Source organism: Actinia tenebrosa, unplaced genomic scaffold, assembly GCF_029948245.1.
Source record: "Actinia tenebrosa isolate PJP-AT-01 unplaced genomic scaffold, QUT_ActTen_1.0 PGA_scaffold0__85_contigs__length_37466705, whole genome shotgun sequence".
In the NCBI taxonomy this organism is placed as follows: Eukaryota; Metazoa; Cnidaria; class Anthozoa; order Actiniaria; family Actiniidae; genus Actinia; species Actinia tenebrosa.
The window spans coordinates 34,558,269-34,577,140 of record NW_028292569.1 but is presented as its reverse complement, the minus strand read 5'-3'; the positions used below and the strand labels follow the sequence as shown (position 1 = coordinate 34,577,140).

General features: G+C 36.7%; 1 protein-coding gene across 3 annotated transcripts in view; it reads left to right on the top strand.

The window, feature by feature from the left end:
- The window catches only part of LOC116292047 (fibroblast growth factor 8), a 63,234-nt gene extending 44,646 nt beyond the window's left edge, over positions 1 to 18,588 (top strand). For 2 of the 3 annotated variants that reach the window (XM_089025200.1, XM_089025204.1), the window contains exons 5-10: positions 11,380 to 14,418; positions 14,673 to 14,845; positions 15,004 to 15,040; positions 15,146 to 15,314; positions 16,605 to 16,711; positions 17,836 to 18,588. In XM_089025200.1, coding sequence (XP_088881326.1) covers positions 14,793 to 14,845; positions 15,004 to 15,040; positions 15,146 to 15,314; positions 16,605 to 16,711; positions 17,836 to 18,336 — 867 coding nt within the window. In that variant the 5' untranslated portion in view covers positions 11,380 to 14,418; positions 14,673 to 14,792 and the 3' untranslated portion in view covers positions 18,337 to 18,588. The other variant, XM_031699289.2, reaches the window with a different exon arrangement.
- The last annotated feature ends 284 nt before the right edge of the window (positions 18,589 to 18,872 follow it).

Sequence of the window (18,872 nt, the reverse complement as noted above, 5' to 3'; positions counted from 1 at the left end):
GATGCGAAATCTTAGCTTTGATTGCAATAAAATTCTTCGAGTTGTTCGGTAACACCATTGGAAAACCAAAGAATGTTTTTGCAACTCACTTATGACGAATTACAATGAATCCTAAGGTGCCGAAAAGAAGGCAAGAGGCAAGTCAGACAGCCGAATGACGGTTGGTAATCTTCTTTACTCTGAGTTGTTTTTGCAATGCTTTGCTTTCGTATTTAAGAGCCGTAAAACAAAGTAAAACCAATAAAGAGAAAAGAAGCGAAATGCGAGAGGTATATAAGCCATTGTGGTTTAGAATAATCCTTTTATTCATCTACTTAGCTCATTATTTACACCCTTTACATATAACCCCTAACCCTAACCATGGCTGGCCTTCTCGCCTGGTTATTTTTTCCTCCTGCAGGATTCGGCATTGTGTTTCTGTAGCCGACTTTCATATTTCGTGTCTTTTGAGACTCCAGCTGAACCTTTAGAAGACAATTACCGAACACTCTAATAGCCATACCTACGTATCTTACACTTCATAAATCCGCTTTTAAATCAATACAACTAATGCGTTTTTAGCTGTAAAACCATTTTAATCATTTTCTCCCGGTTATGATGCAACTTTTTCAGCCAGTTTCAAACGCTTCCTAGTGCTTTTAAACGTTATTTATAATGCTGACCATAATTTTTGGTCAATATCTCGGGACGTAATTTTTGCATGTGACAATCAAAACTCAATGTTGTACAGAATATATTTGTGTAATTCCTAAAAGCATATCAATTGTGTGACATGGATCTTTTGCTATGATAGGAGGACATTTAGCTATTGGTATGTTAAGATTGTGACGGTTATGAAACGCTTTGATTTATGAGACAAAATGTCAAATCCAAATTTTCCCTTTCACGGATGAAAATTAAACGTATACTTATGACTGCGAAAAATCCATTAAATCGGTCGATGTTCCCAAAGTGAGAATAGATTACACCCACTCATTTGTACGTATCGTAAAGGAGCTATCAAAGATAGATTGCTAAGTACTCTGGATCTTTCAGTCGCTCTATCATGATCAGTCATGTATCAATCGCGCAGATGCTAATCGGTACAAATCAAAATGCTTGTCTCCACTCTAAACTCGACCTTATGGCGCTGTCATATCGTAAAGCTGTCGACAAAACTCTTCAGATGAACGCAAATCTAACCCTGCTCAAACCAACACAAACCACGCATTTCAGACCAGACATTTCATCACCGTTCAAAAGACAAATATCCGTGGCTTGATAAGTTTGGATGGCGAATAAATTTCCCGAAAATTACTGGACGTTTTCCGGCTGAAACGCCGATATGAATCTACGTAGCTACCGGTCTTAAGTCATCCTGGGTGTAGTAATATTACAAAGTATACTGAACCGGGTCAGTAGGTAGATTATAAATGATCAGATAATGTTGTTTGTTCTTATTAGTACTTTATTGCCTTTTCCTCGTCTCGTAAGACGATGGCCAAATAGGGAAGTCATGGAGTGAAATAGTCCGTAGCGGGCTGCGCTTTCCTACTGAATGGGTAGCGTTCTTGTGTTAGGAATAGTGAAGTCTTACCATACGGATTGTTAATTTTTCACTATAACATCGTAACCGTATCATTGGCATACTTTGATAGGGTGCTATTTAATAAAGCGCAAAATGTTTATCGTTATTTTGTACTGATTGTATTTCACTAACTGAATATACGTTGATACGAGAGAGGACTTACTAACTAGTGATCACTGATTGTTCGATATCAATAATGAAGACCATTTCATTATTGAACCCTTGGAACTATTAGATAAGATTCAATAAACTCAAAAGGCAGGGTTAAGTTCATTGCTCATTAAACTAAGATTAAGCAAATGAAAACAAGCGAGGCACCATAGGTTAAGACAAGAGGCGACCCAAAGACTAGATCTTTATTGAACTCACTATAGGTGAGTAGACATAGGGACGTAGTAGGGACGGGTACGCCTTTCTCCGCCATAGCCTCTGGCTGCTAATAACAGAAACAAGAAAACATATCCTACGTTTCTCACCAAGCAGTCGGTCTTTCCGGTTCTCACCGAGACTCAAGGCGAGCGTCTAGTCTTCTTTCTTCTTTTAACGTTTAATACTCCAGTCGAAAGTGTTTCTAGACACCGTTCTCTATAGATATCCATTACATCTTATCGATGGCGTACCCCAGGTTTTTTGGCGCCAGCCTTCACAGTTGGAAAATAGGTCAAGGGTATTCCGTTACAGGTGCATTTTTGTGATTGAAATTCGTGCGAGTGTAAAATGGGGATCTCTTGGTAAATCTTCGACAAGCGCGGGCTTCAAAACTCCACTCTTTTTCAAAAGTAAGGCCTATAAGTTCAGTGCAATGACCTTAGATTGAATGTGGACTTCACAAAGATAGCGAAACATACGGACTGGATTCGTATACGATCAGTGTATTGGAAAGATGGTCCAGCTTAAGAATCAGCCACTTGGAAACCTGATATCCTGTATTTAGCAATCTAAGTAGATCACTAAATGTTCTATCAATCGTTAACATCCAGCATTAATCCTCATGAGAAAAAAATCATCTTAACCTTCTCATGCAAGGGACGAGCGATAAATTTTCCCAACATCTACTTCGACTTAGATCATGAAAACTAGAGTCTTTATACAGTAATGATATGTTATATTTCATTCAACTTTGATGCGCGATTAGGTTAGCATGAGTAGATATTTTTGATGTCGTTTATCTGTGATTGAAGCCAAGTGGCCGGACTGAAGACAGATCATTGTTCATGTCATGGGAGGCGTGAGATTTTAATTGACTTGTCCTCTACCATATGAAAGACATCTAACAGTTATAGTGTTGGAGCACTTTCATTATTGCACCTTTAAGTGTGCTATGATAACAATATAGCACGCTATTGTCGGGTTTATGGCTCGTCCTCTACCATATGAAAGATGTCTAAAGTGTTACAGTGTTCAGGAGCACTTTCATCATTGCACGCTTTGAGTGTACTATGATAACAATATAGCACGCTATTGTAGCTGTTTATATGATTAAAGGCTATTTCAAAAGAAGTAAAAGAAAACGATTTGTTTTTTGATAACATCTAAAGATAATTAACTTTTCTCGATATTTGGTCAGTGTTGGCTCCTATACTGTACACAATTTCAAAATATTCAGCTTACAATTATAGTAGCTTAGTTGAATTGGTTCAAATATGTATACTTTGATTGTAGATCCTCTGATTAATTGACAAAGCGTTTTAACATAGTGAAAAATATTTTGGCGATACCAAATTTGCAGACGAGCCTTATCAGTGAAAACACGACCGTATCATTCGATATTTCAAGAAAGATCTAACGCTTGTCATTTGGCGCATTTTACAACACGCTATTACGTCTGCACTTCTATTACGAACGTGTTAAATACCTTAGCACCAATTTTAATGTATACTTCTATATCGATAAATCTTGAGGAGTATACTCCAATGGCATGCGCCTACTTGGCGTTTTCGATAACCTTGACCACTTTGGCTTAGAAAATCGCTTGTTGGAATGTTTATTTTAAAAGTTTAGGAATACCATAAGATTCCGTTTATTTGGCATTGTGAACTTTGTGCAACCACAATCTTTCGTTTGCCAATAGTGAGTGAGATGTTTGTTAGAAAAGCAGCCCTGAGTCGTAGCTGATGAGTCGTTAGTTAAGTTAGAGACAGATTCTTATGCAGGTCAAGCAGTTGATTTGTTTTAGTATCGATTAATGCCTAAAATGAACTTCCTCTTGTGAACTTCACTCGACTTTTAGTAAAAACATCATAAGATTCCTCTTTTTCAAGTTAACATTTGTTGTCTCTGGATTGAACTGAACTGACTTTCCGATAAAAATTCCAAACGTTTCAACCCGTTTTTCCGTTCAAAATTTAACTACATTTAAATTTTCTTTATTAAGGAGACTGTCTTATAGGAATACGGTTTTCTTAATATTTGAAAAATATGTAAATGGATGTATGTAAAAATTGAAACGTACTTTCAAGAATTTAATTACATTTAACTAAAATGATAAAAATTGTCTACATTTATATTCTCTTTTTGAGGAGACTATCATAAAGGAATACGCTCACTGAGTCACCAGATTCTTTCCTTTTAAGCAAGAAGACCTTAGAAAACCCTAGCATACATCAATAAGTAAGTACCTGAGCACATGTAAAATAAAAATATCATCAACACACGCCTAAAACATTCCCTTTTCCTTAGCTATTCCTCAGTGTTGTTATAGAAGAGAATACTATATCAAAATCTGCTTTAGCTTAAAGGTTATTAGTGAATTATTGTATAGTTAAATTACTGATATCCTTGAACAATTATCTGTCAATCATCTAAGGATTCACAGCTTTTGTTCTTATTGAATCTTGATTTTTGAAAATGAGTCTCACCACTTTTTCAGGAAATAATATAGGCAGACATTACCAACTTATTTTTGTTTTTACATAGCTTTACTCTTTAGTAGCTCTAAGTCAATTGTTTCCAGCTATTCGAACGAGGAGAGCTTTTTTCCTGTTCGCTGTTCGTCTACGAGGAAGGATAGTCTCGACCAATTGTCCAATTTATCCTTTTAAACAGAAAACCAGAGGAAAAAATTGGTCAAAAAGAATCTCGTACAAGCATGTTATTTTTGGGGTAGCTTCCACTTAACGAATGAATTGCAAATCAAAATCACTTGCCTAACTTTTTTTAAATTCGTGGAAACTCTATTAATTCCCTTATGTTTCGTGCCCCCTTGAAGTTCACTGACTATTTTCCATCAAACAAATTCCTTTAAAGGATTTAATGTAAGATACATGCCGACAGTAGGTTTCGTGCAAGAATCAACCATCGATACCCATCTTCAAGCCTCGATAAACTAAAAGCCTAAACTATTTGGAAAATGTTCGCGATAGTTTTGTTTCTCTAAGAGTCTGACAGCCAAGGTCGCCCATTCACGTGCCCTTGTGTTGATATCAGTATATTGACGACATCAGCTTAATCAAAGTCGAATAAAAACATAAATAACAAGCTTCTAACAAATGGCGCCTGTAGGATGAACATTATGTGGATAAGAACGGGAGTTTGAGAAAAGTGTTGAAAAGTTTTGGTGTCTCTAAGCTGTAATTACCGAGACCTTAAAGCGATCAACATCGGGCTATCAATGTCGGCTTTTAATTATTAAGTCGTAGTAAGTCGTACTGAGGCGGGAGAAAGCTTCTCTGCTCACGTAAGCAATTTGTTTAACTTGGATATATTCCAGTTACTGTAGGAACAATAGATCTATTGTTTTCTCGGTGAAACAAGTTACCTCTTTCAACACCAGCTTCGCTGCATTCCTGAACCACAAATTACATAGGTTGGCTTTAAGCTTAAAAGTTTCCTAATTGTGTAATTTCGAAGCTTAAAAAATCTTTTTTAAGTTCAAAGGAAGTTAAGAAATGTTACAACCTTTTTGGGAAATTAATTTACGAGCCATAAAATACGATGGGCATCCTTCCTTCGTACAACTGACTTCTCGTACACATTTCTAGGGATGTACTTCTACGTGAATACACGATTTCAGTTATGTACAGCTCCAAGAAATGCTTGATAAACTTGATTTTCAAGAATAAAGAATTTTGCTGCAAAATTTCGGAAGTGTTCAGTTTAATAGAACATTTCACTTGTATATTTTGGTTAGATTTAGTTTAGGAGTGAAATCTGGAATACACATCTAGGTGTGGTCAAGATGTCTCTAGCTTATAATCGCTATCCTGTAATTAGCTGCCTATTAACCAATTTCTTACTCACAGCCTTAGTAAGTTTCGTAAGTTGCTGTTGTTCACATTTCAAATGAGTGCGTCCCATTCTTTAATGCTATCAAACAATTCTAAATTTTTTTGGATCAAAAATAAAGTGGTTGGATTGAAGGTGAATTTTCGACGTTGCGCCGTTTAATTTTTCGACAGTTTCATTATGTTCTCGTTGCAGGACTATGGCATATTTCTGTAGAGTACTTTTTCACGTATCATCAGTTAGTGTTATGGAAGAGATACTTCAATATGTTAAGTAGTTAGAGCCACAATCTCCTCTCGGTCATGACGCAACAACATACTCTAGTTGTTATTCTTCATATTCATTTATTTAAGTCAGTGAAGAACGATCTTGGCACGTCCTAATTCTATTTTGGCTCACTAGCCCTAGGGACACAATCAAATCGAACTGCAGTTTGCTATTCCGAGAGGTTTTCAAACCAAACAATACGAAAGACAAGTCATGTCCTTCATCGCTTTTAAGAACACTATGCTTTTACGTTTTGCGGTTTTTCTGGCATGTTAAATGGAAGCGTTCTCTTGTTGCAAGAAGAAGGTCTTTTCTTCGAAATGTGGTCTTACCTTGCCTAAAGAATTTTCTTGGTTCGTTATTTCACAAGGTTTTGCTTTAGAAACTGATCGACTTGCCATGGACTCCAAAAGCTTCAAAGATACCGAACAAGGAACGTACTAGAACACAAGGAAAGGCCAGTACAGAGTTGTTATTGTATACCATTTTGATAAGCATCGATCGAGCATGTATTCTCAATTAAAAGAGTACTCTCGCTTTAAGTTAGAGACATTCATCTCGGGTAATAACCATTTCTGTTCGTTAGTCTAGGCTAAAGGCGTAAATACAGATGAGAATAACAAATACAATACCCTCTGAGAGCACTTAATAAAACGACTAAAAGGGCCTTGTTTTCTTGCAAATCTTTTGTCATGGATTCTGATAAGTGCTATAAGTATCATGATGAGACCACTAATTGTCATGATCAGACCACTGCCTAATTGTATCCATAATGAAGTAATGGTTGTATTATGTTAACATTTATAGTAAAGTAGTCTTTTGTGTATCTGTAAAATGCTTCTTAAATACGGGATTTCTTCCTTCGTGCCGTCCCGCTTCAAGTACCAATCTAAAGCGAGCAACGAGACAGTTGTATAAGCAAGTGAGGTTGTCGGGTTTGAGACACAATCAACACAATCCTCAGGGCAAAGTTTTCAAATCATCGATCATTATCAAGCCCAGTTATGAATGCAAAGGTCTTGTTATAGGTAATTTTAACATACACATAGTTAGTGGCTGTTTATACCCGTTAGCCCCGGCGTCGCTCAGTTGTCATTCATTGAGACCACTTGGAGTAGCCTCTAGTGATGTTTATGGTATTTAGTTCAATGTTGATGGAGCCTAAGCGAGAACCTAAATGATTTACCTCATGCGAAAAAAATTGTCTAAAGCAATAGTATTGGAAATAGTAACAGATTGAAATCATCCTCAGAATCTGAGCAAATGAGTCAGAAGATATACATGTTCAAGCTAGATTACTAGCGAGAGCTGCAGCTCAGTTTTAAAATCGACGCCAAAGCATAAGAAATGGCTCCTGACTTACACCTCTCCATCTATATTCTTTACAACAATATTTACAGAATTGTTTCTGAGTCTTTCAATTTGCAGCTGTATAAGTTGCTTTATATACTGTGAGGATCAGCTCAATTTGATAAGTATTTACAGAGACGTTCAACTCATTTAAGTGAAGTAGACTAGCGACACCGATATTCAGTTCAAATCTTGGAAAAGGCAGCATGAGTTATTTCAGTAGATATCAGTAAATCCCTTATCGCCAATGGTAACATGTATAGCCAGTAAATAACTTTATTTGGCAAGACTAACTGAGTTGGGTAAAAAAAAAAAAAAAAAACAGCTCACACTCTATCAGTTTCACACTGAGAATTTTAACATTTTGCCTAGTTAGATATATTAAAGACATTAATTTCATTTTCAAGCCAGAAACGTAGCATATCAGTTACAAAGTGCAAACAGTTGAGTTATATCCATTTAGTATCTTTTTTTATGGGATAAAATGAAATGATTTATCAGTCTTGAAGGACTATAGTATTTAGTAAGCATCAAGCATCATTATAAAACCAATTTACTTCTACAGAATGTTCAGGCGGAATTCAAGTTTGAAATGTTACAACTAGTAGTATTTACTTATTTGCTGCAATTCAGTTGTATTGCAACATGTTCTCAGTATATGGAATTGATCATTCACTTTCTTAAGGCTAAATACTTCTAGCGCTATTCATTTTTCTTTATTCCTTGCATTCTTATTTCAGTTGTATTCATCTGTTCTCTGTTATAAATAGAGATACAAAGGCTCGCCTATGACTGTTAAGTGACAAAAAGTCATTAACTTTTTTTAACCTCATCCCTACAGTACTGTTACACTAGTCATGGAAACAAATCTCCAGCCAAACTATTAAAATTAAAATATAATTTTCTATAAAATTATTAAAAAACTGAAAGGTGCTTAACTTGAGGATGTTATTGTCCTAGGGTCAAATGATTGATTTCCCCGTGCTTTATTTTACGCACACTATCCTTAGGTAGCAGTTTCCTATCCTTAATAAAATTATTAGGAATCGCTTTGGTTAATACGACTCAGTGCTGCTTAAGTAATCTTTATTCCAGCAGTTTCCTATAACATAAGTAAACTACTTTGACTTAAAGCATCATTTCCCACGTGGATTTGCACGCAAGTTCAGTCAGTCATAGTTAAGGATGCTCCTTATTAAGACTTACCCAAATCCTCAAATAAAAAAGTATGGCGAACGTTTTGAAAAAATTAGGGAGAAGGTCCAATGGATTTAGTCAAGAAACATCCTTCGTTTATATATATATATATATATATTTCCATTGATTTACCAAAAATCCCAACTTGAATATCATTAATTAAAGCTGATTTTGAAATAATATTAAATAATTTTCAGTGGTCAATGACTGACAGACTGCAAACATTGTTGGAACATCGTTCACCATTGTTCACCAACAAATAAGGCATATCCAAAGGATCCAACTTTTAGACGAAGGGCCCGATTACCTTAGTGATCATTGGTTCTAATCAGACTGCAATTAGCGAACAAATCGATCCTTCCTACCAAGGATGTACCCATTAAGCTTTACCCGATTTTAACAACATTTTCAAAGCTTAATTGACTTATGAATTTCCACTTGAAATTTCTATAAATAAAATCATTTTTGGGTGGAGCTTGAGAAACAAACGAGCAGGCTTAAAAAAAGCTAAATACCTTACTGGATACTGAATACAGTTTATCATTTCGATGCATTACCAAGATTTAATTTTAAGACATGATTTAAAAAACGTTTCCTATGTTTATCATCATATAGAGAGAGATCAAGAAATGCATTGACAATTTGATTTTGCCTGGTTGTTGAAAACAAGCAGTCTTTAAAAAAATTCTGAGTTCTTTTTATAAATTCATTACATTTACGAGCTTTTTTTTTTCCATAACGACTCCATGTTATCGTTGATGCACTTTTCCAATAATCTCTTACATTGATACAGTAATTGGCCTTAGATGTTGCGGTTTCTGTCTCAGAACATGTATTTATTACTGGATTTTTTTCCCCCGTATTTTTTGCTCGAGGCAAAGTTAGATAAATAAATAAATACTGAAATGAAAGAACATAAGACTTCATTTTTTGGTAATATTTCTACTCCGGAAGTCCATAAATTATACATTAATTTGTGAGAGATATACCTCCATTTGCTGTTAGAAGGGTCACTGATAAGCATAACAGGGCTTGAGAACTGAACCACAAATACACCAGTCTTATTCAAATACAAACAGGAAAAAAAGAAAATGATGGTTGTTTTGTTTGTTCTATATCTGTCGTTCAGGTGTGCCTCATGACGCACGAGTTTACTCACACATCTGTCAAACCCTTGTTATTTTTGGTAAATTTTTTTAAATTCTGAGCTATTTTTCTTTCATATTTCCTTTTCGATTTATATTTTTAGATCTTGCAATCTTAGCTGAATTACCCTTCTTTATCGCAGTTCAACTTCAAAAGTAAAGGGTGTTGCCTTCGCTGATTTTTACCACTAATTGCCTGGAAGTTCGTTGATAACAGTGATCAGGAACATAGTATTTATCGAAGAAATACATGCTGCACTTTGGTCACACCTTGTAATTTGTCTAAATCTATTTATTTCATGCAATCCTTAATTTTTTTCCTGTGATGGCGGATAGAAGTTTAGCTTATCTGATAAATGGTGAAGGTGGCACTGATTTAAAAACGTTGATCTTTAGATGTTCCTTAAAATTGTTCCTGTGTTGGATTCAACTGTGACTTAACTGCTAAAATGTTGAAGATGGCATTAAAGAAAGCTGATCTCTTGATTTTCCTTACTATCTAGCAGCATGCGCAACTTTGATATAAATAGTATAAACTGCACAAATTTGTGATACGTGGTTCTAAACTTTTAAAATAATCTTTTATGCATTACTGAAAAATTAAGATTTTTTACGGAAACTAGTTTTGTCTTCATAGACTTTTCAATCCTTAAACATATTTTGATTCTTTTAATATCTGTTAGTTCATTTTTTTTCCTAAATATGACAAATTTTTTCGAGTTAAAGTACAGTATTTCATGAAAACCTTCTACTGGTGCGATTCTCTTCGTCTGTCTTTCTTCTCTTGGGCCAATCTTCGTACTCCCTGCCTTTAGACTCAAGGGATAAGTGGTGATCGGTCGGTATTAACACCTCTCCACAATGTTTTTTTCAGTGTGGAAAAATTTGTAAATAGAGAACAATGGGAATAATTGGTGTCTATATGTTAACATTTTCACTTGGTAGATGCTATGTTATAGACGCTATTATAACATTGCGAAGCATCAATATAGGATGCCATAAAACGGGTTACCCCTGCATGAGGTCAAAACCGTTAAAAAATGCAGGCCTTTACTAACAGCTGTAAAATAATTTGTTTTGGAATTTATTTATTTTTAATTAACATGTGTCTTCAACCTAATATTTTATCGTGTCAAGCATGCATATACGGCATATACTTTATTTAGCATCACATACAAATTACACATTGATATAGTAGTAGGAGTCTAATTTGCAGCTGCATAAGTTGCTTGATATACTGCGAGGATCAGCTCAATTTGATACATTAAAACCCAGTACTTGCAAATATATAGTTTATATATATTCTCATTGGCGTTCAGATGTTGTTGATGGCCTATACCCCACGAGGGGTGTACAGGCTTAGGAGGAGGTGGAGGAGGATATATTCTCACATGTGTACATTGAATGTTCATAACGAATTAACATATTTTCAGTTGCACGCTTTTTACAATAAATATAAAAGCTTTTAGACTAAGCTTTAATATTCATTACATGAAATGTACATTTTATTACGTTGAAGAAAAGTTATTTTTTTGAAAAACTATTCTTTTTATTGTCCGTTATGACGTTAATTTGTAACAGACTATCTTTTCCAACCTTTATAATTTTCATTTTTGACTTTTGTTCCAGCAGTACGAACCAATCTGAATGGAAACAGCACGCATGGAAAATGAAAGGTTAAAATGAAGCTCATCCAAGTGTTCCCAAAGTAAGCTAATTCACAAACAAACAAACACATTATTTCAAAAGTGGCAACTTTGTTGACAATGAATTAATCATAGCATCTTAACCAAGTCGTAACATTCCCAAAGGTCATTTTGTTCTACTTCGCACCTCAAGCCATTTATGTCACTGCCTCGTGGTCTGGATTCCATTACAAGGTCGTTTACAAACACTCAAGGTCTATATCCGAGTTGTCGCCCCATAATGTGTGAGAATATTTCGAAAAATCGGCTTTACACGTCATGAATTGATGACCCTACGTCACCAGGGACCACCCTAGGGATCAACCCTGTTAAGTTGTTTCATGATAGCCGATAATCGTGGGAATCGATTGTAAAAGCCAAGCTGAACACGTGTTGTTGCGTGTACCTCGTGTGTCTGGATGAGACGTCTAGTAGACTCGTTTCGTGGTTCGAGTGCTTGTTATCTGGGCAGCTCCTAGCCCGTGAGAATCTTTTAATCTCATTAAGGGAAGTAGGTCGATTTTAGGCTCGTTTAGAGGCGAGCTGTGTGGGCCAATTGTATACAAAACCACACGAAATAATTTGATATGGACCTAGCCCAATCCATTATGAATCGGTCAGTCATTTGAAACTTCTCTTTGGGTGGGGCATCCGCTATCACGGTAATGGACTGGTAACTAATTGAACAAAGGACTGGGTTCTAGTGGGTGGAGTTCTTTTCAGTACTCTTTTAAGACTCTAAGTGGAAGACAAGCTGCAATAGAAACGCTTACTGAGCTAAGTATAATTTAGACTGAAGGTCTATTTTTTTTTTTCTTTTTTCTAAGTGACAGTGAGTATTTTACCACGATTATTTTTCTGCGAATGTAAGAAATGGGAAGCTTTCGACTTTCGGGGATAAACAGAGTTTAATCGAGGAAAGATCTAAGCGGCGAAGAACTCAGAGAGAAAAACTTTTTCGATCAAAAGGGTATACCATGCAAGGAGTAAAAAAAAATTAATTGTACCTTTTGGTTGGAAAGAAACATGATTTCGAACTTCTCTTTTATTTGGCTTTTCTTAGTCTATTTTTCTAGGTGTGTTATAGTAATAGAGTATGATCATAGTACTGGGTATTTTTATATCATATTAGCATGTCGTGGCATGAGTATGGCCTGGTATATCAGTATGGTCTATCGTATAGGTGTGTTATAGTAATAGAGTATGATCATAGTACTGGGTATTTTTATATCATATTAGCATGTCGTGGCATGAGTATGGCCTGGTATATCAGTATGGTCTATCGTATAGGTGTGATATAGTAATAGAGTATGATCATAGTACTGGGTATTTTTATATCATATTAGCATGTCGTGGCATGAGTATGGCCTGGTATACCAGTATGGTCTATCGTATAGGTGTGTTATAGTAATAGAGTATGATCATAGTACTGGGTATTTTTATATCATATTAGCATGTCGTGGCATGAGTATGGCCTGGTATATCAGTATGGTCTATCGTATAGGTGTGATATAGTAATAGAGTATGATTATAGTACTGGGTATTTTTATATCATATTAGCATGTCGTGGCATGAGTATGGTCTGGTATCAATATAGCCCACCATTCGTATAGTTATGTCATACTCATTAACACTTTGTCATGTTACGACCATCGCACAGTGGTACAACACAGTTAATATAGATTGTGATAATATTAGTATTGTACTCTAATTGACTTTAATGGAATTAATCATCAATCGGTTAGCGATTAAGTTATGATGACTTCAGCTTAAATACGACCAGTTTGCTTGCACGCACCTTGATAGAAGAGAATATCACACGAAAATTTGAAGACAGTTTAATAAATGGTAAAAAAATGTAGCTAGAATTATTGACGTCAACGGGACAGGCATTGCTCGAATCAAGCTGTCAGAATTGCATGACTTGAGCATTAGACAAAGTAATCAATGTATTCTGTTCTAACGTCATTTTTGAAGCAACTGAACTGCAGGGGACCTAAGTCAAACGTCCGATCAACAACATGGATTAACATTTCATTAGAGAGATCACGGGACATAGAAATCCTTGATATGACCTCCTAGATAGAGATTAAGGAAGTGATCAAGACTGCAAGAAAAAAGAACGAGAGAGGATTAAAATTTCTTTCTGATTACTGCACGTGTTTAAAATATTTAAGAAAATGGCTTCCAACAAGTAGCTCAGTGAATCTTTTGTTTGCTTTGTTTTAAGTCTTCAGCGTTTATCCTAAACGGTAGCTTGGTCTTGACTTCTCAGCTGCTCACGCAACACGATTTCAAATGATCTGTGTTTATTAAAACGTCCGGTCAATTTGCACCTCAGCAGGTTTGGAGCACGCATTTTAAAAAAAGATGAAAAATCTTGTACTTTTTATGATTCATTGCTATAATAATTTTTGGTTAAGAGCCAATGTTTTTCGTGTGAAGGATGCTGTGACTTCTAAGACAAATATGAATAAATTAAGGTTCTGTGAAAATCAGAGCCATTTTTTTGGTTTCATTTCCTTCAATTGGAAGTATTTATTGGCGTCTTTGGTTTTTGAGACAAAGCATCGTACGAGAAATGCGAACAATTTGTACTCCAGTCGCCCCGAGCCCCTTTAAGAGGTATCGTGTCATTTGCATCTTAAAGTCGTGCCATACAATAACAATAAACATCAGTGAATGACATCCAATAAAAGACAAGCTTGGGTTATCTTAACATTGGGTCAATTTCCTCTGAATCAACGGCTAGTGATCTGTTGACGTGTTGTTTACAAAGTAATGGTACGATTGTCTTCACCGTTCACATTCCGACTCACGCCCACATCTATTGATCGCATAATGGGATGATAACTCACAAGCATTCAAGCCTACAAAGAACTAAATCGATCTACTAAAGCTCCTTCCGAATTGATTTTACTGGTTTAAGAATCAGAATACCCGAGTCATGGCATGGATGAGAGGGATTCCGATCCATGTGAAGGTCAGTAAAATGACTGTATTTGCTTGGACTGTTTGTACAATTCAACTCAGACGGTCCCTCCCAGTGTGCCTGTAATTGGCCGCTATTACTTTAATTAAGTCTGTTAATTCGATGCCATACTACGTACGCACGGCTCCTAGTCTTTGAACGCAGAATGCAGTCGTACAGACACAATACAAAAAGTCCGCTTTCTTGTGTCTCGGCACAAAGGCAGTAACTGCAGGGCATCGTCCTGCTGTGTCGATATCTTGTAGCCTACTTCAAAGAACCTCTCTTGAATAGCCAGTCGACCTGTGCTAGCTATAGCCCCAGTGGAGCATCGTCTCTTCTCTCTGGCCTAGATTCAAACGAAGAAAAAGAAAGAAAGATACGCTATGTTCATTTCTTGGTTTTCACCTTTCAAGTTCTCTTTCTTGTTCTTTGCAGTGTAAGTACAACTGACGACTCAAATCTTCATTTTTCTTATAATTCTGAAATGATTTTCGTCGGAGAAATTTGATGACGGTGGCGAAACGTTGCTTTTTTAAGAAATGATTCTTATTTTCGAGTTACCGTACTAACTAGTTGGTTCTTCACTTCATACAGACGTGGCTACGTCCAAACATCTACAGCATCTCCGTGGGTAAGTAATCCCAGAACTGGGGCAGCAACTTAACCAGCCCTCGTTTTGCGAGAGTATAAACGTGTCTTGTGAGATCCAATGGAAATATATTTTTTCGTTTTTCAGTCAGCAAAACCATCATTTGATCAGTTTGTATCGAAAGAAAGAGGTCGAAGCGATCTGAGAAGTCTTCCTTTCTTAAGAGAAACACAGTTGTATTCTCGTTCAAGTCGGGGACATTTGCGAATCCTAGGCAGGAAGATCGACGCAGTTGGAAGAGACGGAGACCCTTACGGTATGATATACAAAGCAAATCTCTAGAAAATATTACATTGAAATTGTCTGTATAAGAAACCCTTTAGTTCAAGTCAAGGAAGCCGATGTTTGTCTTTCAGACTAGCACCCTATTTTCACCCTATACATGATTTGCCTTTAATACGAAGCTCTAAACTCCTCGCGCAACAGACGCTGCCATTGTCTTCGTCTGCGTCAGTGCTATTTCTCGAGTCGTAAAAAGATCGAACTAGTTTTTGACAACTGAGCTACTACCAAAGCCTTTTTGACTGGTGTACTGTATTTACAGTAAGCGTGAAAATAACTTCAGTTGCACGCGAAAACAAAGGGGCAAAAAACATACTTTTTTTAGTCGTGTTTTAAAAAAAGGGTCTCTTGTTCAAACACTGCGTAACAAAGTATTTGTGCTGCGATGTCGAAATCGCCTGAATTGGCGGATTTATTTAGAAAGTCCAGCACAAGAACGAATTGTTTTGAGAATCAAGTTCATCTTCCTTCGTCGCGCCAAATCTGTAAGTCTACAGTGGTTTACGAATTCTGTCAATAAACACAACAAAGCAGCTCAACTGACGAAAATATTTTTGGAGAAAAAATGTCAAATATGTTGCATTTTCTTTGTCTGAAGAATACGCGCTACTTTCAAGAAAGATGAAAGAGATTCCTTCTCCTTTAGATTTCACCAAAGTTATTTAAAAAAAGACTATTTTGTTATGAGAATTGTTTTGCAGTCGTCTAGGGACGGATGAAAGGAAAGTTCTAATTCCATACGTGTTTACGACAAGTCATCCCTTTATTTGTTTTAGTTAGTCCTTTAATGGAATCATCGCTGAACAAAACTTAATTCATCTGACTATGTCAAGCTAGGACAACCATGCTTGATCCCTCACTACCACCAAGCAAGGCAATAAGTAGATAGTTAGCTGCAAATGCTCGCAAAGAGCTTCCTTTTTGAGTTTCTTTAACCAAGGTTTTTCGACGCGAGTCTTTGAGGTTCTCTAGAGAGACAATAGAATTTCAAGCCGAAAAGGAAGTTCTATTATCAATTTTGCTTACTTCGGTACAAAAGAAGTTCGTCCGACTTTTCAGAACAGAACCAACAACGTCTCGCACAAAGACAACAACGAAAAGATAATGTAATTACAATGCTAAACCATGGAGTTTGTTGCAAATAGGCCCCGTTACTGCATCAAATTACCCAGTAATAACAAGTAAAATATATTTCATTGGTCATCCTGTAAAAGAGGGTCGCAATGCATTGAGTTTATTTGTTGTTTCATTGTGATTATTGCAGCAAAGTTAATCGTTGAATCGGATAATTTTGGCCGTGTCAAGATCAAAGGCGCTAAGACCAGCTACTATCTTTGCGTTAAGAAAAATGGTCGTCTTATTGGAAGGAAGGTAACACTTAGATCATATGTCTTTTTCATTATTATATGCACTGAATGTTTGAACAGTGGTGTGTACATAGCCTAAATAGGCTAGATTATATACATGTGCTACTTACAAATCTTGGACACCCTGGCACATTTTTGCAGGTATTACATTCACATTTTGTTCACAAATACGTGGGTCTAAACTACCCAAGACACCCTGAATTTAATGATTGTGATATTCCTTGAGCAATTGTCAGGGCTTGGCACGAATTTTGGATATCTTTGTGCGATTACATTAGAATGTTCAAATCAAAGTCCACATTGAACGACAAACAGTAAACACATCCCACGCAATGACAGCTTGGCAAAGGAAGTCTTTGACTGCTTTAGATGTTTCGCGCTTTTTAGTGAACACGCTTACATTCTCTGAGACAACATTGTCTACTCCCATGCATTGATTTTGCATCTTTCAAACCTCAACCGCTGCTTTTGGAAAGAATTCTAGTCTAAATAGTTGCCATAGATACGAGTGAGCTCTGTATTGAATCCATGCTGTCAAGGTGAATTGAAGACCTAATACGTATAGACGCTGAGACTGCTTTGTCTTTAGCCACTGAACTAAGTCAATAAAGGGTGGACTGAAAGGATCAGGGTCGGTGGTACTAGATTGAGGAAGAGTGAAGTTCCTGAAATCAGGGAGAAGAGGAAATGGAAAAAAACACATTAGAAAAGCAGCTTGGAAAAAGAATAGAGATATTTATAGAATAATTAGGCAGAATTACAAAAATGAATCAAGGAATGGATGGATAAGGAGTGAATGAAAGAGTGCGTGAATGGGTGGATTGATGGATGGATGGGTGGGTGGATTGATGAATAGACGGACGGACGGACGGACGGATGGATGGATGGATGGATGGATGGGTGGGTAGGAAGGTTTTTAAGTGGATGGAGTGATGGATGGGGGAGTGGATAGATTGATAAGTTGGGTGAGTGAATAGATGATGGATGGGTAGGTGAGTGATGATTAACGAAAGAATAGCTGAAAATCGCTCCACATGCACAGCAGAGAAACCCGTTTTTCAAGGGCATCTCAAGACGGAAAGAATTGCTCATTATTGTCTAAACTCCACTTTATTCTCTTTTCTCTAGATTTCAAAAGCCACCAAATCCAAATGCGTATTCTACGAAAGATATGCATCGAACTCATTTACAGAGTTCGCCTCTGCATTCAGGCCACAGTGGTTGATAACAGTGTCCAAGAAGGGCCACACTAGACCAGGATTTAAAGGACAAAGTGGCCAAAAATCTGTACAGTTTATCCAGAGACCCACCCGCATCATTATCGAGACAGACAATGTTGGACAGTCATTTGTCGACGGGCTGAGTCAACATATTGCGCAGCTTTTGCGGAATTTTAGAGCGCAGGTTGGATCCCGTCGTCCTCCTGGACTTTACGTTTCAAATAAGCGCCAACTTGAAATAGGACGCTCAAAGAATGTAAAAAAGGATACCACGAAAGAGAGGACGCGAAAAAAAGAGAAGAGAAGGAAGAGAAAGAGGAAGTTACGATTATCGAAAAAGAGGCTCAAGAAGGAATTAAAGCAGATGAGAAAGAAAATGACAAAGAAAAAAGACCCGAGTAATTCTTAAAATCCAGTTGTAACATTGGTCTCTTGGAGTTGGATCAGCGCGGCGCGATGCGTATTCCATCAAATTACACTGCTTTATAGAATACCCATCGCTTTACTTGTTGATATGCAACAGATATAAAAAAAACTTATACTTATACTTCTTTCCAAAGCTAAGAATAAGGCTGCAGGGTTGCGTAAGGTTGAATGCCTGATTTTAGGGGGGGGGGGGGCGCAAATTCACATGAATTCAATCTCACCACGATGTCATTTACTTATGATACTGGGGGATGGGGGGGGGGGGGGGGGGGGGAGGGGGATTCAGAAACTCAAATAGCTTGAAAAATTGTCTTAAATCATGGCTTTAATTTATATTCTAATAAGACGCAATGTTAAATCCGCTCAATTAACATTCTTGTTGTTAGGTAGCATTTTCCATCTTTCACGGTATTTTTTTTGTACATATGTGGCTATTTAGACTGACCATTCGCACAAATACTATAGTATAATTACCTACCAGACTTGTGTGCATCGCCATATGACACGTTAATCATTAAA